At 40.8% G+C, this 25,242-nt stretch overlaps 1 protein-coding gene across 1 annotated transcript in view; it reads right to left on the bottom strand.

Annotated features, from left to right (window-relative positions):
• The window catches only part of LOC134330874 (dedicator of cytokinesis protein 7-like), a 92,922-nt gene that overhangs the window by 54,799 nt on the left and 12,881 nt on the right, over positions 1 to 25,242 (bottom strand). The window contains exons 2-14 of the mRNA XM_063012149.1: positions 24,134 to 24,221; positions 21,405 to 21,580; positions 18,146 to 18,214; positions 17,861 to 17,987; positions 11,138 to 11,350; positions 10,794 to 10,879; positions 8,234 to 8,300; positions 7,993 to 8,142; positions 7,724 to 7,804; positions 4,892 to 5,048; positions 3,054 to 3,178; positions 314 to 407; positions 1 to 163 (exon numbers count right to left, since the gene is read on the bottom strand). Of these exons, the coding sequence (XP_062868219.1) occupies positions 1 to 163; positions 314 to 407; positions 3,054 to 3,178; positions 4,892 to 5,048; positions 7,724 to 7,804; positions 7,993 to 8,142; positions 8,234 to 8,300; positions 10,794 to 10,879; positions 11,138 to 11,350; positions 17,861 to 17,987; positions 18,146 to 18,214; positions 21,405 to 21,580; positions 24,134 to 24,221 (1,596 nt within the window). The remainder of the gene's footprint in view (positions 164 to 313; positions 408 to 3,053; positions 3,179 to 4,891; positions 5,049 to 7,723; positions 7,805 to 7,992; positions 8,143 to 8,233; positions 8,301 to 10,793; positions 10,880 to 11,137; positions 11,351 to 17,860; positions 17,988 to 18,145; positions 18,215 to 21,404; positions 21,581 to 24,133; positions 24,222 to 25,242) is intronic.

The raw sequence follows: 25,242 nt of genomic DNA, 5'->3' as shown, positions 1-25,242 counted from the left end.
CTATAAGTCGTGTGAGGAGTATAAACATAGCGTGCAGGGAACTCCAAAACCTCCTTGGTGGGTCGCACGCGCAGGTCAGGGTAGGGCTTCACGTGGAGTAGTTCAGGAGAAAGACAGTAGTGAGGAGCTTCAGGGGCAGGAGAAATGTCAATCTTTAACTGAGCTGGAAGACACAGGGAAAGAAACAGAACAGAAGTACAACAGGGTATTAGAGGAACATTTTCCACAATAACGTTGATCTAGCTAGAAATTTAAAATAGTAAGTGCCTGAAATCATGTCAATTGGACATTTAGTTTAGCAGTAGGAGTGTACCTGTGACAGGCCTGAGTCGACGCAGCAATGAGGACGGCCTCCTCATGTCGGCTAGGTACTTATACAGGTCTTCATCACTTAGCCGGTCCCCCTCCTACAGGACAATAACAACAACACAATATTTTGACAGGAACTCATATCTATCTATCTATCTATCTATCTATCTATCTATCTATCTATCTATCTATCTATCTATCTATCTATCTATCTATCTATCTATCAACGCCGTGTTTACTCTTGTGAGTTACATTCACGGCAGGAAAGGTTTATGTGGGTGCTTTGTATCTGTTCGATAGTCTCTGATATTATATGTATATTCCTAATTTTGTAATTGCAATGAAGCTCAAAAGCTTTTCTGCTTTTTCAAGGTTAAAAATGTCTTTCATTGTTCCAGCTATGGGGAATTTTTGTCTTTCCCTTTGGTATTTAGGGCACTCAGTTAGTATGTGTTTAATCATGATGGGTAATTGGCAGGATTCACATTGCGGGGCATCCTTCCCCTTTATTAAGTAGGAATGTGTAAGTCTGGTGAGTCCAATGCAACATCTAGAGTATCCTGAAGAGAGCAAATGACTAATCTGGGCACTCGGTGGATATAGTTTACGGCTCTTTTTGTCCATGATAAAGTACTTTTATAGTGTAGTTTATGACTTTGTGACAGCACTGTTTCGCAAAACTTATGTATTTGGTGGATGAAATGTACTTACCAGAAAACCCTAATATTATTTACTATTTCATCCCAATTTTACCCTTATGTGACATATACATAGAACATACTGGATATAGTAAATACAGTGTTCAGACACCTTGACTTTTTGCACACTTCACTGTGTAGAGGATTTGATTTTGAAAGAATATAAGTGCCATTTGCACCCATTAATCTACACGCAATCACCCATAACACCAAAGAGAACTGTTTTTAAAGTCAAACTTGGCATCATCATTCTACATGAGTTGTTCTCAATGGCAAAGACATAGAGAGGGGCACCTGAGTGCAGCCAAATACAGAAACATCAATAAAAAACTCCTAAGTGCACTCAAACTAAGACTGTGGCAACAGTTCACCTTTTAGCAGAGCAATAATGCAAAGCATAAAAGCAAAACAAGTGACTTCAGGGCAAGCCTCAGAGTGTCCTTGAATGGCTCAGCTGAAGCCCAGACTTACACCCTATTAAATGTCAGTGAAGAGATTTGAAGATGGCAGTTCACAGACGCTTGTCAACATGTGACGTTTTAAATTAGAGTATTTTGAGGTTGCTATGATTGCATTTTACTTTGTGTGTGTGTGTGTGTGTGTGTGTGTGTTTATTCTACTGATACTAGTCACTTAATACTAGAGATGTCAATGATTAATTGCTTAACTGATAACTGACAAAGAAGTCATTGTTTGTTTAATGCCGCTGGTTAAAACGTCTTTACAATTCATTTCCAAACTGTTGCTTGATTTACATTGATATCACAGCTACAAATCTGCACAAAGAAAGTACAGATCATACTTGTACTGCATCTTTATGAATTATGATTAGCATGTTTAATTATCACTTGTAATAAACTGTTTGTAAGTGACTTTACTTAAAATCTACATTTATGATGCTGAACTGATTCTGCTCACAGTGTTTGTGATTATCCTTACTCTACTATATTACTCTTACCTTCACTTTGTTACGACATTTTTATTTTATAAAGTATAAAGACTTGAAATATGCGAAACTCAGTGACACTGGGTGTGTTCGAAAATCTAGTGAACTCTCTACATAGACAGCATTTTATGTCATCCTATGTGCGCTCCCGAGAAGTAGGCTGTTCGAAATCCTAGATGCCTTAATATGCTCACTAGTAAGGTATCTTAAAATTTCAACACTATTTTGACTCAAGAACGATTGAGTGGAGGCAATCCCAGCATTCAATGCTGCACAACTTTTCTCACAGAAAAATAAAGAACATGGCGGACGGTGCAGAGAATCGAACAGATGAGTTATTTTAAAACGTAAATAAATTATTATTGATTTTTAATTTGTATTAACTTGCACAAGTGTTGTTTATTTGCAAATTCAGGCATGTCAGCGAATTTAACCGTTTTTGGTACACAAAGGGTGATGTTAGTTGACATGCTAGTGTGTTGTGCCACCCCATCCCATTGGTTTGAATGGCATGATGCTAACTGTGTTAGCTTAGTAAGCGAAAAACTGTCTAAGTAGTGCATTGGAATAACCTGCCTTTTAAGTCGATGACTTATTAAAATCCTCTCTACTTAGGCAGCTGCCTATGTAGGCAGTAAGACAGCAAGGCAGCTCACTAGGCTTTTGAACACACCCAAAGAGTGCTTGTCAGTTAGCGGTTTGTGACTAATAGTGATTGGTTAGCGGTTCAAAGAACTTGGCAAAATTTGCCTCCCTACTTAATACACTAGAGCAGCGATCCCCAATCTTTTTTGCACCACAGACCGGTTTCATATAAGATATAATTTCACGGCCTGGAGGAGGAAGGAGTATTTAACCATACTACTCACAAATAATTGAAAATGAGCTCTGTTCCCACCTAGGAGTGATAGGACACAATAACACCCAAAATGGAAGAAGTGCAAACTGCTTTCCAAGCGATCTCTAATTATTTATTCTTTCTGTGCGGCCCGGTAATAAATGACCCACGGACCGGTATCAGTTCACAGCCCCGTGGTTGGGGACCATGGCACCAGAGAACATTGGTATATGCACTGAAACTTTTAACAAGGTTGACTGGCCTGTTTAAAGAAGTTGGTGACTGTGAGAGTTGCCGGTCGAAAGTTAGTAAAGTTGCACATGTCGTCTCCCACGCTCATCCGCTCATATCCTTTTTTCTTTCTTTCGTTCCATGTCCCCTTCCTCTCTGTGAATAGAAATAGTACAGTGTATCACAAAAGTGAGTACACCCCTCACATTTCTGCAAATATTTCATTATATCTTTTCATGGGACAACACTATAGAAATGAAACTTGGATATAACTTAGAGTAGTCAGTGTACAGCTTGTATAGCAGTGTAGATTTACTGTCTTCTGAAAATAACTCAACACACAGCCATTAATGTCTAAATGGCTGGCAACATAAGTGAGTACACCCCACAGTGAACATGTCCAAATTGTGCCCAAAGTGTCAATATTTTGTGTGACCACCATTATTATCACTGCCTTAACCCTCCTGGGCATGGAATTCACCAGAGCTGCACAGGTTGCTACTGGAATCCTCTTCCACTCCTCCATGATGACATCACGGAGCTGGTGGATGTTAGACACCTTGAACTCCTCCACCTTCCACTTGAGGATGTGCCACAGGTGCTCAATTGGGTTTAGTCCATCACCTTTACCTTCAGCTTCCTCAGCAAGGCAGTTGTCATCTTGGAGGTTGTGTTTGGGGTCGTTATCCTGTTGGAAAACTGCCATGAGGCCCAGTTTTCGAAGGGAGGGGATCATGCTCTGTTTCAGAATGTCACAGTACATGTTGGAATTCATGTTTCCCTCAATGAACCGCAGCTCCCCAGGGCCAGCAACACTCATGCAGCCCAAGACCATGATGCTACCACCACCATGCTTGACTGTAGGCAAGATACAGTTGTCTTGGTACTTCTCACCAGGGCGCCGCCACACATGCTGGACACCATCTGAGCCAAACAAGTTTATCTTGGTCTCGTCAGACCACAGGGCATTCCAGTAATCCATGTTCTTGGACTGCTTGTCTTCAGCAAACTGTTTGCTGGCTTTCTTGTGCGTCAGCTTCCTTCTGGGATGACGACCATGCAGACCAAGTTGATGCAGTGTGCGGCGTATGGTCTGAGCACTGACAGGCTGACCTCCCATGTCTTCAACCTCTGCAGCAATGCTGGCAGCACTCATGTGTCTATTTTTTAAAGCCAACCTCTGGATATGACGCCGAACACGTGGACTCAACTTCTTTGGTCGACCCTGGCGAAGCCTGTTCCGAGTGGAACCTGTCCTGGAAAACTGCTGTATGACCTTGGCCACCATGCTGTAGCTCAGTTTCAGGGTGTTAGCAATCTTCTTAAAGCCCAGGCCATCTTTGTGGAGAGCAACAATTCTATTTCTCACATCCTCAGAGAGTTCTTAGCCATGAGGTGCCATGTTGAATATCCAGTGGCCAGTATGAGAGAATTGTACCCAAAACACCAAATTTAACAGCCCTGCTCCCCATTTACACCTGGGATTTTGACACATGACACCAGGGAGGGACAACGACACATTTGGGCACAATTTGGACATGTTCACTGTGGGGTGTACTCACTTATGTTGCCAGCCATTTAGACATTAATGGCTGTGTGTTGAGTTATTTTCAGAAGACAGTAAATCTACACTGCTATACAAGCTGTACACTGACTACTCTAAATTATATCCAAGTTTCATGTCTATAGTGTTGTCCCATGAAAAGATATAATGAAATATTTGCAGAAATGTGAGGGGTGTACTCACTTTTGTGATACACTGTACATAGAATAGAAACTGTAGTGATTTATTTTATCTTCAGTGTTTACATGTACTGTGCACTTTGGTTATGTGGAATGCAGACAGAAATAAGAAACGCTAAGAATAACCTGTGTCTGAATCAGAATCCGATCGCTCCAGCCCCCCCACACTGCTGACAATGTTAAAGAGGTGGATGGCCGTCCAGGCGAAGGGCATCCTAAAGTGACCCAGCCTACTGCACGACTGCTCTGCCTGGGTCTTCAACTTTTCCAGCTTTTCTTTGTGCTACACACATGAACACATAAAAGCATGGGCACATTTAACTACAATCAGATATTAAATGTAATAGGTTAACAGTCTAAATATAAAGCAGGTCTGTCTGAACTAGGTGGAATTTTAAAGATGATTGATACTGATTATATAGACACTATATTGTGAAGTATGTGGAGACCTGACCACAAGCTTCTTTCACAACCCCTTTCTTCACCCCCAAACAGGATTTTGCCCATTTAGTCCAAAAAAGTCACTACTGATTTAGCCCAAAGCTGTTTCAATAGGTTCAGGTTAGGGCTTTGTGCAAGCCAATGGAGTTCCTCTTTACCTTACTCCTCAAACCACATCTATATTAACTTTGCTTAGTGCAGAGTCCCAGTCATGCTGAAACTTAAAAGGGCTTTTTTCAAACTGTTGCCACAAAGTCTGTATAATTGAGTCTATATACCTGTTTGCAATGGGTGAGGCTACGCATCTGAATTCATTGTTATGAGGGGAGTTCACAGGTTTTTGGTGATAAAATTTGTGTCAGGTTTGTCATTACATTGCAGAAGTCACCTATTTTTTTTCATTTGAAACAGGAACTAGACTTACAAAGTGGGTTTGACAAAACATTTAAAGGTGGCGGGGGAGTTGTTTTAAGTGATTACAGAACATATAAAATGAAATGTTTGGACAACTCTGTTGATATGACAAATATTGGGATTTTTTCCCAAAAAATAAAAAAATTAACACATCAACACAAGGGCACTCGTGGTGCAGTGGTAAAACACACTAGCACACTGCTGCTGAGATCTGTGGTTCGAATGTCAGAGGTGCTATCAAACAGGGTGTCTACACTGACACCCTTAGCCAGCTTAGCCACTGGGAAGTACACTTATACCCCTTTTCCACCAAAAAAAAACCATGGTTCTTGAACCGGTTCTGTTCAGGTTTCTCTGAACCTTGGTGTTCTGTAGAGAACCGACGCGCGTTTCCACCAGTTTTTGAGAACCAAGCAGCGTCATCATCGGTGGGTGTTACTTACTAAGAGTTAAGAGAAGTAATAACATGGCGGAGTGTGTGGATTATGTGCGAGCATTTGTGCTGCTGTTACAGATGTTTGTTTTTATGTAAAAAGCAGCGATCTAACAATCGGTGATAAGAAGATGTAACTTGTTTGTCTCAGTTGTTGTTTTCTTTAGTTTATTGACAGGAGAGGATTTGCTCAGCGCTCAGCTTGAGCGGTGAAACATCATTAAAGTTCCACAACATGAACATTAATCTGTGTGAAATAAACATCAAATCCACTCTAAAATACAACATGTATCTGTGTTTAGCTGGATTTACTTCACGTGTGTTTATGCAGCTCAGGGGGTTGAAAAAGCTTCACGCTTTATTTTTCACGTTAAGCGTTTTTCGTTCTGTCCGCTTCTCTTTTATCTCGTAATATCACACAATTCACCTTTTTAAAGGCGCTTTGAAAATATCAGCCGCAAACTGGTTCAAAATTTAATCAGGTGAAGTTTAAAAGATAAAAATGCAGCATTACACTCCATAGGAGACTCCAGCGGACGGCATTGTTGCTAACGAGCTATGCTGTACAACATGACACGCCCACTGACGGACGTCACGGTTCGGGCAGAAAAACCAAGTATTCTGTGGTGCCAGATTAGCCCGCTAGTTCGCTGTCTGGAACCTCTTTTTTCCAGTGGAAACACGCGGAACCGGTTCAAAATCAAGTTCGGGAAACGGAACGGGCTCCGTGCCGCGTCGGTGGAAAAGGGGTATTAGTAGAGTACTCTTAGAGCCTGTTTCAAGTCTGGATAAAATAGGAAGGGTTGCTTTAGGCAGTACATATGGCATAAAAACTGAGCCAAGTCAGGTATGTGGACCAGAATGATCTGCTGTGGCAACCTCTAAATTATGCAAATACAAAATGATTATACATTTATATTTAATTAATGACTATTGTGGTGACTGTTATTTGTATCATCAAATCAACCATGTGACTAATTGCATATAACTGTATATTTAAGCAAATAAGGTCTTTTAATACAGAGATCCCACTTAACTGTACTAGTGACCATGAGCAGCTGCTTGGTGCATGTCAGCTAGGCCACTAACCCCTTGCCTGTGTGCTAATATTGGCATTTTGTTTGTTCTAAAATATTTTGAATTGTTTGGTTACTATATAACTGCGAATCAAGAGCACAACACTAAATGTTATGGTGCTACTGTCCTGTCTGGCAAAATTGAAAAAAAAGAAATGCTTGTCAGATTTTTGTATTATGGTGTTGCCTACAAAACAAAATCCTTCAGACACACTCCAAAATGTTACAGAAAGAAGAGTAGAGGCTGTTCTATTTGCAGGGATGACGTATCTGCAAATTAAAGCCCAAGGTTTTTAAATCGGAACAAGCTTGTGGTCAGGCCATATGATAAACATTATTTTAATAGTTAGAGCAAATAGATGCATTTGTGAGCTTGAACAAGTGAAACTGAATGGACTGTTCATTTCGAAGGACAGCAAATATTGCAACAGTCTAATAATTGAGAAATCATTGGAAAATGTAATATTTATTCACAGTGGATCTGCTAGAGGGCACGTAGTCACATATTGTGCACCCAGACTACAAACTACACCACACTCCAGGAAACACAGAGTGTATGTTAGAAGATAAACACACACAAACACACACATTTACCTTAACTGAATCCGATTCCTTCATGACCATGTATGGCTCACAGCACTCTCCTATATCTCCCTGCTGCAGGACCTTTTCCAGCTGAATCCAACATACACACACACACAGACACACAATTGTATTCACACTTGAGTTTACACACACAAAAAACAGGACATTATTTAAATCTATCTGTATTTGTCCACTCATAAATTGGTTAGGGTTTAAGTTCTAACCCCACTATGCTTCTGGGATAATTCCAGAGCAGTAGCTCCCCCTGGTGGCTTTACCTTGATAACCAGGAAAATGTCAGGAGAGGGATAGGTGATGGAGAATATAGCAGAGCGAGCAAGGGTGGAGATGGCGTTGTGAGGGTTGTGGGGCCGTAGCAAACTCTTCATCTGCTCTGAGTTCAGGTCAAAGTAAAAGTTCTCTGAAATCTAAAACAAGGGACACGACAATGTTCCGTGGTTTCATTCAAATTAAATAATGCACTTACAATCCTACAGCACTGACAGAAGCTATACGTACCTTTTTCTTTTCCTTTACATCATATAGTGCAAGCGTCCCAAATATCGGTTCAATTTCTATTTCGAATCTAGAGGGGCAACAAAGCAAAATCAGTACATTAGCCCGAGAACTTCTCATCCTTGTGAGAGTAACTTTATTCTGATCCTTTTGTTTGGACAAAACATGAAGGGTTCAATATAAACTACATTGTGCATTTTGGTTACTTTAACATCCATCCATCAAATAAAAATAAAGAATGCAGTTCTGCTATATTGTGTTAAGCAGAACATTACGAAAATAACAGACAGTAACCAGAAGTGAGAATCAAATCTGGGGGCGGCTGAAACTGTGTAGCAGTGCAACACCAACACTACATGCTGCTGCACTGTATTGCCCTGTATACCAAAACAACAATGGATTAAAGAAGATAAAAGCAGTTGACTGGATAGGTGTAGTCAGTACAGCTTTATTATTATTATTGTTATTATAAAAAGTTAAACTTAAGTTAGGTTTTGACTGCTGTTTGTGCTGGCACACATGCTTAGTGAGTTACTAAATAAAATCAAGGTTGAGAAATTGGTTCTTGATCACATTTAGAAACAGCCAACAGGCAAATATTTGCAATGTCAGCAATTCATCTGATTGTCTGACAGCCTAATGGAGCAATTACAGCAGGGGAAAATGTAGAGTGATATAATACACTGTGTTCAGCATTTGATTTTGCATGGATATAAATGCTGTATTTACCCTTCAATCCACACATAATAACCCGTAATGATATTGTGGTCAGGTGCATCCTTGAGGTGTGTCTACAATTTGATTTGATTTCACCTGCAATTTGAATTGATTGTACATAATTTAAAAAGGGCTTACATTTTACACTGCATTGTCAGAAAAAAACAAGCCATGAGGTAAAAAAAAAAAAAAACTGTTAATCCTGGCCATCAAATGGCAGCAAGGCATAGATCAGGGAGGGGGTATGAAACAATATGTAAATCTTTTAATGTTTCCAGGACCATGTAGTCACATTTGGCAAATGGGAAAAAAGGGCATTGGTCAAGGAGGTAAAAAAGAACCAAATGGTCACTCTGAAATAGCTACAAAAAATCCTGCAAACAAATTGGAGAACCTGGTGGATGGACAACCATCCCTGTAGCATCTTATTAAAAAGGCCTTCAGGGCAAAATGGCAAAACAGAAGCCCCTGTTGAGCAAAGGGTGCATGTCAGAACAGCAAAAACACTGGATTCCTTTAAATGGCCCAGCCAAAGCCCATTAAACATCTGTGGAGATCTTAAAATTGAAGTTCACAAATGGTCACCACAATCTGATAGAGATTGGGGTAGACTGTCCAAATCAAAGTGTGCATAGTTTAGAGATTTATGCCTAGTTCACACTACACGACTTTCCAAGTCGTCATGTTGCTGTACAGTTCACACTACACGACTGGATCTCTTGTAATCGGGAGTCTTTCAAGTCGGTGTGGTTTTCACACTACACGACTGATCGGCGATAGGGGGTTTCACACTACACCATCTATCACCAACTGAAATCGCAGGCGAGCTTCTCTGGTCTCCCAGACTATGTCTTGTCACGAAAATAAACGCGAAAAGTGACGAAAGGTTTAATGATACCATGTCCAAAAATGCACGTCAACAAGTAGCCAGCGATCAAAGTTTGTGCACTGATGTGCAGCGTAAAATCAAGGAGAAAAAATAAATGAATCTGAGTGGATTTGGCTTGGATTGTTCTATAGTGAGTTGGAGGTTAATAAATATTTTTTTGCAATGCAACGTTGGTGTTTTGTAGAGAACGATAAAGTCAGAAATACTGTAAAACTTGTGTGTGTGCCGATATATTCTGATATAAACTAAATTATGCCCCAGTCCCACCTTTTTACACTCCTCCCCTGTGTTTCCCCTCACACCGTATCTTATGTTCTCACTGGCTGTTCGACATAGCACTCATTGCCAGTCAGGCAACTTAGATCCAGATATCTGACATGCTAGAAATCTCTCTTCAGTGCTCGGCAAACCGCTCGGATCGAGATGTTGAGTAGTTCACACATACCGATTGAGAGCCGAGTTTCGATCGCCGAGCGAATGCAGAGTTGCTCCCGAGCCGGCAAATCTACCGCCGACCAGTCGGCAAGCAAAAATCAGGGCAAAAATCGTGTCGTGTGAACTAGGCATTAGCCAAAAACAGCTGTATTTGCTGCCAAAGGGTCTTTGACTAAGTATTGATTAAAATGCCTGAATATTTTTTGAAGGATCAATTTCAGTTTTTGAATTTCAATTAATACTTTCTATCTATCTTTGTATCTGCTTATTGTGGAGTGTTTCAAAATGGTATAATTTGACCATTAATTTCTTCTGTCGCACCTTTTTCTGACTGTGGTACAATATTCAAGAGAATCAACAAATAATAGATTCCTTGTTAGTGCATTTTACAAAATGTCCCAACTTTTCTGGAAATGGGGTTTGTATCATGGTGACCATGACTCATTCATGCTGTTCCCTAATATGAATATACACAAGACAGAAACATGAATTTTGCTTTGATAGAAAGCATACTAAACTTACTTAAGAGACAGACACTTCACCATTATTCTCTGGCCTGTATGTTCTTTGGGTACCTCGGGGACCGAGCACCTTTCCACGGCCTCATCCTGCCAAATACACACACATTGAATGAGACAGCAAGCTCCATAGCGACAGCACCATGGCAACGTTGACTCAGGCACAGAGTGATGTGTACATTACACCAGCAGTGAAGAGGGTAATGAGGGAATATGAAATGTCTCAGGAAAGGCAGTAAAAAAAGAAAGATGTTAAAAGTTTACTGGATAGATGTCAGGCAAGGAGAAAGGGTTTCTTATATGTCCTTTTATAGTTGTTAGTTTTTGTTGAAATGTGAGTGTTCATACCTCATCTGGTGCAGGGTAAAGCCCCAGTAGGTCAGGGTGGCGCCCTTGCTGGCGGTTCTCTCCATTGCGGCGGTCCATATCCTCAGCAGCCGTGCGCTCTAGCAGTGAGGGCAGCAGGGCATCTGGGGAGGAGTTCTTCAGATCAAAGATGCTGGAGGCCCAGCTGCCCCGTGGTGTGTCATCCAGAGACAGTGATCTTCTTTTAAGGTCATCCTAAAGACACAGGCAACCAAAGGGTTGTATCACAAGGCTAGCTTAACGTGCCCAGGCTTTTTATTTACAATGCAAGAAACTGACGAATAAGGGCCAAACGGTGGCACAATGGCGGTGATGGGGTTTGACCCGACAATTGTCTGGTCACTATTTTAGTACCTTAACTACTGGGATACCACTGCCCCATTGTTGCAGATGTTATGTTTGTTGGTGCCACACAGCAATCAGTTCTGGTCACCACCTTTTAGGACTTTCCAATTTAATCCAATCCAATCCAAGGTCATCCAATATCTGCTGGTTTTCTCTAAAATAATCAAATTTCCTTCCACCCCTCAAAAAAAAATGCTCTAAATTACTCTTAAGTATGAGTGTGTAATTGCATGTGTGAATGGAGTGACCTGGGATAGATTAGTACCATGTCCAGTTTGTATCTGCCTTGCTTGAAGCTTTTTATAGTAAATACTTAATACAGATTTAAAGGTCGGTCACACCAGTCGATTTGCAAAGGGAGTGTAGTCAGGCCAGGAGTGGGAGATTTAAGATAGAAATGGTCCATCATTTAGTCATGTCTTAGCATTTAGCTTTACCTGACATGTAATATGGGAATTCAATGTTTTAAAAGCTTTATAAATACAGCTTTATGCCTTGAAAGTAACTTATGGGACAAAACAAAGCTTTATACATTTGCAGTTGGTTGGTAATCTGCCTCACCCGTCTGTGTCAGAGTTAGCAACTGTAAACCATGTCGCTACATTTATATTAAATCATTTGTCACCAGGTTGGGTAATAGTGCATTAATTCTCAGGCAACGAGTATCAACAAGGAGTTTTCCTGTTGATCACAGACAGGAATTTGCAATACCTTGTTCGCAAAGTTAAACTTGTTCTCTCTGTGTGAAATTTTTATTTCACTAGAACCTGGCATTGCAAAATCACCTACCGCCATGAATCCATTGAATTAAATGTCATTTTAAGTGCTGAATTAACATTGATTTTGTAAATCTTGATCAAGTGACGAGAACCTTGTAGTAAACTGCTAAATAAACGCAAATGAAACTGCAATGTCTTTTGTCCTTTAGCAGGTTAGCAGTAGATAGCAAGTTTGCAGAGTAATTATTTATTTATTAGAAATTTAACCTCATGTTTTACACTTTGGTTACATTCATGACAGAAACGGTAGTTACTCGTTACACAAGGTTCATCAGTTCACAAGTTTAATGTCAAACACAGTCTTGGACAATTTTGTATCTCCAGTTCACCTCACTTGCATGTCTTTGGACTGTGGGAGGAAACCGGAGCTCCCGGAGGAAACCCACGCAGACACGGGGAGAACATGCAAACTCCACACAGAAAGGACCCGGACCAACCCACCTGGGGATCGAACCCAGGACCTTCTTGCTGTGAGGCGACAGTGCTACCCACTAAGTAATTAAGCTAAGCCATGTTATGCCAGTGAAGATCCAGATAATTGCAAGTAGTAATTATTTCCAAAATGTGGCTCAATGGTTAAAGTATTAGAATACTGATTGAAAGAAAGCTGTAGGCACCGAGGCCACTAGGCTACCATTGTTGGGAACTTGAGCAAAGTCTTTAACCCTTAGATTGTATTTAGATGGGATTTATTTTCTAAGTGTTTGTTCTTCAAAGTTATTAATTCAAAATAATAGCAATGTATGAATGACATTGGTACCCCTGAGGCAGGTATTAAACCGCAGAGCCAGAGCCCTTTATAAAAATTGCTTTCTTTCTTTGAAGACAAAAGATGAGTCCCAAAAGCCTTGGCTAATCACTTAACAAGTTAATTTAGGTGTGTTAAAGAAGATAAAACACAACTCTTCTTTGTAAAGTGGCTCTTAAGCCCTGAAGTCTGCCATCGCTGTTCTAAAGTTTATCCTTGTTTTCACGCAGGCTTTAGAATAATCTGCCTTTTATAGTCTTCTCTGAACCAAAACCATCCAAAAATCACAATCCACTGTTAGTAAATGGGTAATAAAGATGTACAAACTAGGGATGTCCGAATTCTGTGTCAAGTTTGTTTGTTTGTTTGTTTGTTTATTAGGATTTTAACGTCATGTTTTACACTTTGGTTACATTCATGACAGGAACGGTAGTTACTCATTACACAAGATTCATCAGTTCACAAGGTTATATCGAACACAGTCATGGACAATTTAGTATCTCCAATTCACCTCACTTGCATGTCTTTGGACTGTGGGAGGAAACCGGAGCACCCAGAGTAAATCTACGCAGACATGGGGAGAACATGCAAACTCCACACAGAAAGGACCTGGACCGCCCCACCTGTGAATCGAACCCAGGACCTTCTTGCTGTGAGGCAACAGTGCTACCCACTTAGTCACCGTGCCGCCCCTGTGTCAAGTAACATCATTACTGACTTCATGTACAGCTCACTGAACTGCCACCTCCAGACGTTCTCTGATGACTCAGCGAACGTCAGACTCACAACAAATGAGGAGGACAGTGAGTAAAGAGAACTGATTCAGGACTCTGTGGACTGGTGTCTGCAGAACCACCTCCAGATAAACGTGGGGAAGACAAAAGAACTGCAAACACCCCCTGCCATCAGTGAACATCCAGGGAATGGACATTGAGAGAGTGGACTCTTATAAGTCCCTGGGTGTTCACCTAAACAACAAACTGGACTGGTCAGCTAACACTATTGCACTCTACAAAAAAGGTCAAAGCAGACTTTATCTACTAAGGAGACTGAGATCATTTGGAGTGCAAAAGGGGGGCACTCCTGAGGACTTTCTTTGATACAGTGGTGGCATCAGCCATCTTTTATGGAGTAGTATGCTGGGACAGCAGCATCACTTCAGCAGAAAGGAAGAGACTAGATAAACTCATTAAGAGAGCTGGCTCTGTCCTGGGGAGCCCCTTAAATCCAGTGCAGGTGGTGGGAGACAGGAGGATGTTAGCCAAGCTGGCATCCATGCTGGAGAATGACTCCCACCCCATGCATGAGACTCTGGCAGCACTGGGTAGCTCCTTCAGTGACAGGCTGCTTCACCCCAAATGTGTGAAGGACTGCTGCTGTTAGATTATACAACCAGCACTGCTCCCGGCACACTTAAAACAATTTTTTTTCACTTTCCCATGTGCAGTTTAAGATTTCATGTGCAATCATTTGTAAATAAGATTTTTTTCAGAGTTTTCCACTTTTATTATTGATAATGTATACAGTAGACCCTGTATACTGTATACATACGAACATTTTGGGTTACGAACGATCTTTTTCAACTTAACGTACGAACAAATTTCGCAAAACACGTGCTGTCACAAACAAGTCTATCTCTCTCTATATATACAGTGAGCCAACATTCGGACAGCAGACGGTGTTTTTCTGGTGTTTTCTTTATATTTTGTAAAATTCAATATTAAAATGTCCCCAAAGAAGGTGCAGAGGAAGCGCAGTGCTGAGAAAATGTAAAAATCTATTAATGTACATTTGTTATTGTATAATTACTCCTGCCAGTAGCTGTCACTGTGTATCAGACAGAGGTGACAGTGAGTGAGAGAGAGGAAGGAAATCGCTGAGTAAAGTATTCTTTCTTTCGTGCAATTACACCTACAAAATACAACACTATTGAAATAAAGAAGGAAATAATAGAGAAATATGAGTTATTGTTGTTTCTGGTAGATACATTTTATTAAAAAAAAAGACGGAAATTTATTATGGTATATGGTACAGCACACGTACTGTACTGTGTATTGTTGTTTATTATTGTTTATTACAGCAATGTCTATTCAATAATTGAAGATTTATGGGAAAATATACTTGTATTTATAACAAAAAAGACCATTTAAGACATTAGAAAGGTTGGGTAAGGGGGGGTTTGGGAGGTCTGGCACGGATTAATTCTATTTACATTATTTCTTATGGGAAAAATAGGTTTAACTAACGAACATTTTGACTTAAGAACAGCCCTTTGGAACCAATTAAATTCATAGGTCAAGGGTCCACTATATATCTATATATATATATATATATATATATATATATATATATATATATACAGTGTATCACAAAAGTGAGTACACCCCTCACATTTCTGCAGATATTTAAGTATATCTTTTCATGGGACAACACTGACAAAATGACACTTTGACACAATGAAAAGTAGTCTGTGTGCAGCTTATATAACAGTGTAAATTTATTCTTCCCTCAAAATAACTCAATATACAGCCATTAATGTCTAAACCACCGGCAACAAAAGTGAGTACACCCCTTAGTGAAAGTTCCTGAAGTGTCAATATTTTGTGTGGCCACCATTATTTCCCAGAACTGCCTTAACTCTCCTGGGCATGGAGTTTACCAGAGCTTCACAGGTTGCCACTGGAATGCTTTTCCACTCCTCCATGACGACATCACGGAGCTGGCGGATATTCGAGACTTTGCGCTCCTCCACCTTCCGCTTGAGGATGCCCCAAAGATGTTCTATTGGGTTTAGGTCTGGAGACATGCTTGGCCAGTCCATCACCTTTACCCTCAGCCTCTTCAATAAAGCAGTGGTCGTCTTAGAGGTGTGTTTGGGGTCATTATCATGCTGGAACACTGCCCTGCGACCCAGTTTCCGGAGGGAGGGGATCATGCTCTGCTTCAGTATTTCACAGTACATATTGGAGTTCATGTGTCCCTCAATGAAATGTAACTCCCCAACACCTGCTGCACCCATGCAGCCCCAGACCATGGCATTCCCACCACCATGCTTGACTGTAGGCATGACACACTTATCTTTGTACTCCTCACCTGATTGCCGCCACACATGCTTGAGACCATCTGAACCAAACAAATTAATCTTGGTCTCATCAGACCATAGGACATGGTTCCAGTAATCCATGTCCTTTGTTGACATGTCTTCAGCAAACTGTTTGCGGGCTTTCTTGTGTAGAGACTTCAGAAGAGGCTTCCTTCTGGGGTGACAGCCCTGCAGACCAATTTGATGTAGTGTGCGGCGTATGGTCTGAGCACTGACAGGCTGACCCCCCACCTTTTCAATCTCTGCAGCAATGCTGACAGCACTCCTGCGCCTATCTTTCAAAGACAGCAGTTGGATGTGACGCTGAGCACGTGCACTCAGCTTCTTTGGACGACCAACGCGAGGTCTGTTCTGAGTGGACCCTGCTCTTTTAAAACGCTGGATGATCTTGGCCACTGTGCTGCAGCTCAGTTTCAGGGTGTTGGCAATCTTCTTGTAGCCTTGGCCATCTTCATGTAGCGCAACAATTCGTCTTTTAAGATCCTCAGAGAGTTCTTTGCCATGAGGTGCCATGTTGGAACTTTCAGTGACCAGTATGAGAGAGTGTGAGAGCTGTACTACTAAATTGAACACACCTGCTCCCTATGCACACCTGAGACCTAGTAACACTAACAAATCACATGACATTTTGGAGGGAAAATGACAAGCAGTGCTCAATTTGGACATTTAGGGGTGTAGTCTCTTAGGGGTGTACTCACTTTTGTTGCCGGTGGTTTAGATATTAATGGCTGTATATTGAGTTATTTTGAGGGAAGAATAAATTTACACTGTTATATAAGCTGCACACAGACTACTTTTCATTGTGTCAAAGTGTCATTTTGTCAGTGTTGTCCCATGAAAAGATGTACTTAAATATTTGCAGAAATGTGAGGGGTGTACTCACTTTTGTGATACACTGTATATATATTGTTTTACATTGTACTGTCTATTTTTTGTACTGAGTGCCTTGCTATCCCTTTGCTGCTGTAACACTGTGAATTTCCCCACTGTGGGATGAATAAAGGATTATCTTTTCTTATCTTATTAGTATTTGATAGTTACTGTGAGGAGGACAGTATCAAGTCAGTCTGTATGTAATACAGTCAAAGCTGTGATATTCAGATCTGATCTGTAATGTTAAAGAAAGGGGTCTGGGCTTCACTGATGACATTAGAATGTTAGGATGGTACTAAATAGTATACAAATAATATGGCACACCACCAGTGGTGTCAGTTGGTGTCATGCTGCCTAATGCACAGTGCAGAACAGTCTGAATCCTAAACAGATCTCGGTAGAGGCCTTCCTTTTTGAATCAGTTATGTGATTAAGTGTTTACGTTGAATGGTTTGTTTTGCAAATATTTGAAATTGGAGGCAATGGAGTCAGTAAACTGGGACTATTTGTACTGTGGCTGAGTTTTTTTGCAGAGCTACTCTAGTCATCTACATTTTTAACATTGCAGAGATTCTCCCACCATAATGCAGCATTTTGTTTGAACATTTTACCCCTATTTCCACAGTGTTTACTACCCACCCTTTGCTCTGTTGAAACCCTTACTATTCTGATAAACTACAGAAGCTTCAAGCATTGAACGGTTTGTTTTGGGTGGCTTCTGATGAAGCATGTTCTAGCTTTTCAGTTCATACAATGCAGATCTTCAACACCACTCATTACAGTAAATAAGTTACTTAGAATCTCATACTGTATTCAGCTACCGTGTAACACAACCTTAGTGTGTAACATGACCTCACCTGTTCGTCCTGCCGCTCAACGGCTGCTGCCTCGTCCAGCTCGAACGTTTGCTTAACCAGGCCTTTCTGTTTCTCCCTTTGTCGCTCTGTGTTGTGAGGAGTCTGTATCGTACTGTAACACTGGTATCTACACAAATAAGCCATCTATTACTGTAATCATAAATATAAACACACTGAAACATGCTGACATTAATAATACCAAATAAATGGTTTAAATAAACTGATGATTATCAATAATATTTCTTGTAATCACTTTAATAGACAATCGCTTTCTTTCTCACTCACTTTCTTTGAATAATGAGCCAGTCATCGGTGTAGACCGCAAGCGCATCTCTCACTCTTGGATCTAGAGGACTGCACACATAAAACAACATGAATACTATAAAATGCAAAGCAGGTGTTTTCTAAAATACTGTCCACATCAGGCTGAAGCTTATCCACAATGGGCAGTACACCTACCGACCTACATATTTCCTATACTTGCTGACCATTTTGTAAGGTACATCTATCATATAGAAACTTTACAAGTATACAAATATAGACATTCAGCCACATTGCTTATATGTAGCTGTGCTCATATTGTCACAGGTTTCCTTCCACTTCCTAAAAACACCTAAGGTAAACACTCACTCACTGACTTTATTAAATGCTTATCCAATCGGGGTGCTGGCGCCTATTCCAGCTTTTCAATGGGTGCAAGGCACACAGTAACACCCCGGACAGGGCGCCAGTCCATCGCAGGGCAGACACACAAACACACACACATACACACACCTATTCACCTACAGGGCAATTCAGTGTCTTCAATGTGAAGACGTCTTCAGTGTCTGGGGAGGAAACCCACGCAGACACTTGGAGAACATGCAAACTCCACACAGAAAGGACCCGGACCACCCCGCCTGGGGATCGAACCCAGGACCTTCTTTCTGTGAGGTGACAGTGCTACCCACCGAGCCCTAAGGTAAACAGGCTACTAAAAAATTGCCTTTAGGTGTGAGCACCTAGTTGAGGGTGTAGCCATGAATTGCACCGTGCTTCAGTGTGGCACCAGACCCAGTGTAACCATAAATAGAACATCCCACAATAAGCTATTCAATCCTACACTTGCATGTTTTAATTCTCGGATGCACTCGGCTCAGTGTAAAACTGGTAGGTCATTATGCAGGTAGGTAATTTGACATTACGGTACATGCCCACCTGAATTCCTCGAGAAGATTGGTTAAAAGGTGCACTCATTCACCATCAAGCTCATTAAGATCATTAAGAGCTCTTGTTAAAATGAGGTGGAATGTGTCCGGACGAAAAATACGAGTTGACAAGCACCATTCCTAGATAATGTCTGTCTGTGCCACTGACTGAAAAGAACGTGCACCTGAATTAGCTCTGAATGACATGAAAGCTGCTTTCTGAAGACTCCTAAAAGCATTATTGCAAATATCATCAAGAAAGCTTGACTTGAATGTGATTAAACCATAATTAAAAACCTACTACAGCACCTACTAGCCATAACAACGCTCACATACTTAGCTATTTTATATGTTATATGTGTTTTTACATAGGGCTTGAACTTCAGGTGTATGAGTCACAAAAACTGGAAATTCATGGCAGTTTGTCAAACGGTACAGACAGGCTACAACAGAAAAGAGGAACAGTGCTTGAAAGTAGAAGCTCACTTCCACACACAGGTGTCTACTTTACAGAATATACACTGATCAGCCATAATATTATGACCACCTCCCGGTTTCTACACTCACTGTCCATTTTATCAGCTCCACTTACCATATAGAAGCACTTTGTAGTTCTACAATTACTGACTGTAGTCTATCTATTTCTCTACATACTTTTTTTAGCCTGTTATTTGGGTGGTGGATCATTCTCAGCACTGCAGTGACACTGACATGGCGGTGGTGTGTTAGTGTATGTTGTGCTGGTATGAGTGGATCAGACACAGCAGTGCTGCTGAAGTTTTTAAGTACCGTGTCCACTCACTGTCCACTCTATTAGACACTCCTACCTAATTGGTCCACCTTGTAGATGTAAAGTCAGAGACGATCGCTCATCTATTGCTGCTGTTTGAGTTGGTCATCTTCTAGACCTTCATCAGTGGTCACAGGACACTGCCCACAGAGTGCTGTTGGCTGGATATTTTTGGTTGGTGGACTATTTTCAGTCCAGCAGTGACCGTGAGGTGTTTAAAAACTCCAGCAGCGCTGCTGTGTCTGATCCACTCATACCAGCAAAACACACACTAACACACCACCACCATGTCAGTGTCACTGCAGTGCTGAGAATCATCCACCACCCAAATAATACCTGCTGTGTAGTGGTCCTGTGGGGGTCCTGACCACTGAAGAACTGCAGGCTAAGCAGGCTAAAAAAGTATGTAGAGAAACAGATGGACTACAGACAGTAAATGTAGAACTACAAAGTGCTTCTATATGGTCAGTGGAGCTGATAAAATAGACAGTGAGTGAAGAAACAAGGAGGTGATCATAATGTTATGCCTGATCAGTGTATGTAAAATGACCAGAAAGTACAGGTATTCAAATAACCACAACATTAAATGAGCCTATGTGTAACCCAGTTTCAACAAAAACTCGCCGTACATTGTGATCTTCACAAAGCCAGGTTAAAAGCCCAATAAACAGCCAACAGTTATGAGGCAATTTAACCAAACCAGAAACACACTATGGTGAAAACACTCTTTTCTGATGATGTTCACCACAGGAAATCAATGCCCATGTATAGCTGCTAAAATTATATTATAATTATTAAAGAGTGGTTTGATGGACAGAAGTGTGAATTCACCTGCTATAACCTTTACAGCCATCAGATTTAATTACAACTTAAACCAAGAGAAGTTTTGAAATGTAGACCATCAGGTAGAAATCCACAAAGCTGTGTGGATTGTGTGGCCCTTGATATTAACACATTATTATTATTATTATTAGAGGTACACCAACCAGGAATAACATTATGACCACTGACAGGTGAAGTGAATAACACTGATTATCTCTTCATCACGGCACCTGTTAGTAGGTGGGATATATTAGGCAGCAAGTGAACATTTTATCCTTAAAGTTGATGTGTTAGAAGCAGGAAAAACTGCAGCTCTTGTGGGGTGTTCCCGGTCTGCAGTGGTCAGTATCTATCAAAAGTGGTCCAAGGAAGGAACAATGATAAAACGGCGACAGGGTCATCTAACAGATGAGCTACTGTAGCTGAAATTGCTGAAGAAGTTAATGCTGGTTCTGATAGAAATGTGTCAGAATACACAGTTGCAGGGATGTTTTGGCAAAAAGGGGGACCAACACAATATTAGGAAGGTGGTCATAATGTTATGCCTAATCTGTGTATAACATCTATATGATTCCGATTCCCTTGCAGTGGTGATGAACTTCAAACAATTCACTCATTTAGCATAACACATAATACCTTTCTCTACCATGTCAGTGTCTGCAATGAATGGTCGACCACCCTGATAATATCTGCTCTGTGATAATCCTATGGTCACTTCAGTGAGTGTGTGTACAAAGAAGCTCACTCTTCTTCGGGGAGAGCCGGCTCCAATGTTGTGCATTCTCTTTCCTGCAGTATGAGCTGCAAGTCATCAGTGGGAAACTCCAGCAGTTGTCTGAGAGGTCCCGGCTCAGAGATGGGAACATGACTGTTTACATACTCCTCGTAGTCGATCGGCTCCACCACCTCAGAAAGGGGCAGCTATAAAGTAAGCACATCAACACACACACAGGCACACACACACACACAGGGGAGAAACAATGAATGTCAAGGAAGGACTGATTCAAAACATTTGACAGGTCTATTCCATTAGTTCCTAAAATATTGCCGGCCCTAAAACATTGCTTTATTATACGTAGAATAAAGCAAATATTATAGCAAAAGAGTAAAATAATTGAGCAGACTGGACAAGAAGATATTTGCATTTGGCAAATGTATCATTAGATAGTTGGGAACGCTAATTATAATGGTGTGGTAAACCTAGAAAACCAAGATGCCTTTATTTGTTTTATATACATATACACGTGTACAGTGTATAGCAGGGGTCAGAGTGCAGGTCAGCCAATGTACAGCGCCCCTGAAATTAGGAGGGTTTGTTTGTTTATTAGGATTTTTAACGTCATGTTTTACACTTTTGGTTACATTCATGACAGGAAACGGTAGTTTATCTTCACACAAGCTTCATCAGTTCACAAGGTTATATCGAACACAGTAATTGACAATTTAGTGTCTCCAATTCACCTCCCTTGCATGTCTTTGGACTGTGGGAGGAAACCGGAGCTCCCGGAGTAAACCCACGCGGACGCGGGGAGAACATGCAAACTCCACACAGAAAGGACCCGGATCACCCCACCTGGGGATCGAACCCAGGACCATCTTGCTGTGAGGCGACAGTGCTTCCCACTTAGCCACCGTGCCGCCCGAAATTAGGAGGGTTAGGAGCCTTGCTCAAGGGCCTAACAGTGGCTGCTTGACAGATCCGGGATTTGTTTGGGACTAACTGAAACAACTAATTAATCACAAAAATAACAGTGTAGAAAATGCAAATAAAAATTAAAGCAGTGTTTCTTATATTTACTTTGACTATTATTTGACTGCAGACAGTATGAACCCAATATATTTCATGTTTTGTCTGGTCAAATTTGATTTGTTAATATGCATCCATTCCTGCATTTCAGGCCTACAAAACATTAGGACAGTCAAGCTAGGACTGCAAAGCATTTACCACTTTGTAGTGTTGCCATTCTTTCTCACATCACCTAAAAGATGCACTGGCACTAGGAATATCAAGTGTTTCAGGTGCTACTTTGTTATTTTTCTTGCAAACATGACTTAAGGTGTTTAACGCTATGGGGTTGTTGTTGTTGTCACGTTTTTCCTTTCAAAATTCTCCACACATTCTCTACTGGGAACAGGTCAGGACTACAGACAGGCCAGTCCAGTACCTGTTTCCTCTCTTCTTCTGTAGTCATGCCTTTGTATTGTGTGCAGCATGTGGTTTTGTATTGTCTCGATGAAAAATGCATTGACATCCCTGGAAAAGATGTCTTCTTGAAGACAGCATTTGTTGCTGTAAAAACGAAATCTGCTTTTTTGCATTAATGCTGCCATCACAGAAGTGGACATTACCTTTACCAAGGGCACTGACGCATCCAAAAGCCAGGGTCTGTCATGGTATTGGGCTTTGTTGCTGATAACAGGCTGGATGGTCCTTTTCATCTTTGGTCCAGAGCACACGGCATCCATTTTTTTTACACAAAAACTGGAATGCTGATTCATGAGACCACAATACACATTTCCACTGTGTGATGGTCCATCCCAGATGCCTCAGAGCCCAGAGAACTCAACACTGCTTCTGGACATGGTTAACAAAAGGCTTCTTTTTTTGTACAGTTTTAGTTGGCTTTTGTGAATGTAACTCCATATTGTAGTGCATGGCAAAGGTTTACCAAAGTAATTAATTGCACATGTGATTATATCAGCTGTTGATGAATGACGGATCTTGATGCAGTACCCTGGATCGGAGATCACATGTGTTCAGTTTAAGCCTGCTTTCTTGCCCTTTACGCGCTGAAATTACTCTAGATTGCACTGCCCATCTTTGTTCCTCAAACACCCAGCCTTTCATAAATATTGTTTTTGTACCAAATCAGGATTACAATCACCTGTATAAAATCACATCATTTAGTTGTTTTACTAGCTTAAACTGCCCCCGTCTCAAGTTTTTGAAACGTGATGCAGCCCTGAAACAAGGAATGGATGTATATTAATAAATGAAATAAAGCTGACTGGACAAAACATGAAATATCTTGGATTTACACCGTGTGCAATGAATTAAAGTCAAAGTAAACACAACGTTTTCTGATTTAGGGTTGTAATTAGGTCATGAGAACCAGTCTAGTGACCAGTAAAAACGACAATTAAAAGATTGGTAGTGAGACTTTAAGGGCAGAAGAAAAAATGACTGTGGTTTGTGATAACGATCCACATTCCGTTCCCCCTACAATTCATAAAGCACTATGTCAGTTTTATATGGGAAGTAAAACCACTCAAGAGTGATATCTGAAAGGCTATTCATATGTGGAAAACTGACTAAAGCATAAGCCAATAGCAATAATATTAAGGACATCAATAGAAACTTAGACTGTTTTTCACTGCCACCCTTGGATCGTTTGCCAAAAGATTTAAATAGGTAAGTGTGCGCACACACACACAAACATTTATGTACACAGATACATGCATGTACACACTCACCGACTGATGCAACCCAGGCCGTTTTTTGGACAACTGAGGAGAGCCATATTCCCTGGAGACCTGCTTTCTGACCTCTGAAGCTATTGTCCTGTAGGAGAGATAAAACTACTATGTTAAAAATCAAGGCCAAATGATATTATAATAGAGATGGGACGATCGATCGGCTACGAATCGGTATCGGCCGATTTTTAATCAAAATATGCTATCGGCGATCGGCGATATTTCCTAAAAGTAGCCGATCCGATCGTGTGATATATAAAGACCATGTTAAGTTAACAGCTCAGTGGATTGATCCAGACTTTGAGCTACGAAGCACCAACCATCACATCACCATTCATCAACAATCGTACAGAAACCATCGGGAAAGCTCTTACGATGTAATTTTGCTGATTGTAATATTTACTTTAAAAAGATAATTCAACCCGGTCACATCTGAGTCGATTCTATCAGCACGTTATATAAACTCCTGGTTCACTTTGGTAAATCGTAAGCGGTTCTTACTTGTGATGTAGATGAGAACAGAAAACGTTACAGAGCCAATCAGAGGCAAAAGTTTATTCATTACCAAATTCGTTAGTTCAGGATCATCTGCTGAACTTTTAGAAAACTTTTAGCTCTTTAGACGGAACGAGTCTGACTCGGTTACAGATCTGTGGTAATAGCAGTTTAATTAAGCTTTTTAATTAAGCTTTTTAATGTAAGAGAGTCACACAAAATGTTCTGTAGTAGCTGGTGTTTATTTAAAACCACGACATTTAATTAATAACAGTAAACACGGAGAGATAACTGAGAAGAGAAACTTACGCTTCACATAAAAACGAATCAACTCATGAATCAATGAATCATTTATAGCGATACTGTGAACAAAGCGTCTCTTCTAAAGGCGCACACACACACACGCGCGTGCTGCTCCGGGTTTATCTTTACTGTGAGGCTCTTTTTAAGTTTATTTACTGCTAATCCCCCCCGATCGAAATCGGCTATCGGCCGATGTTCCTGAAAGGAGATCGGAGATCGGAATCGGTGCCAAAAACCCCGATTGGTCCATCTCTATATTATAACCAAATGATGAATTATAACTGTAGCTGTAACTATTATAATACAAGTGT

Source organism: Trichomycterus rosablanca, chromosome 2 (genome assembly GCF_030014385.1).
Source record: "Trichomycterus rosablanca isolate fTriRos1 chromosome 2, fTriRos1.hap1, whole genome shotgun sequence".
NCBI lineage: Eukaryota > Metazoa > Chordata > Actinopteri > Siluriformes > Trichomycteridae > Trichomycterus > Trichomycterus rosablanca.
Note: the sequence above shows the minus strand (reverse complement) of the source record. Positions and strands in the feature narration are given on the sequence as shown.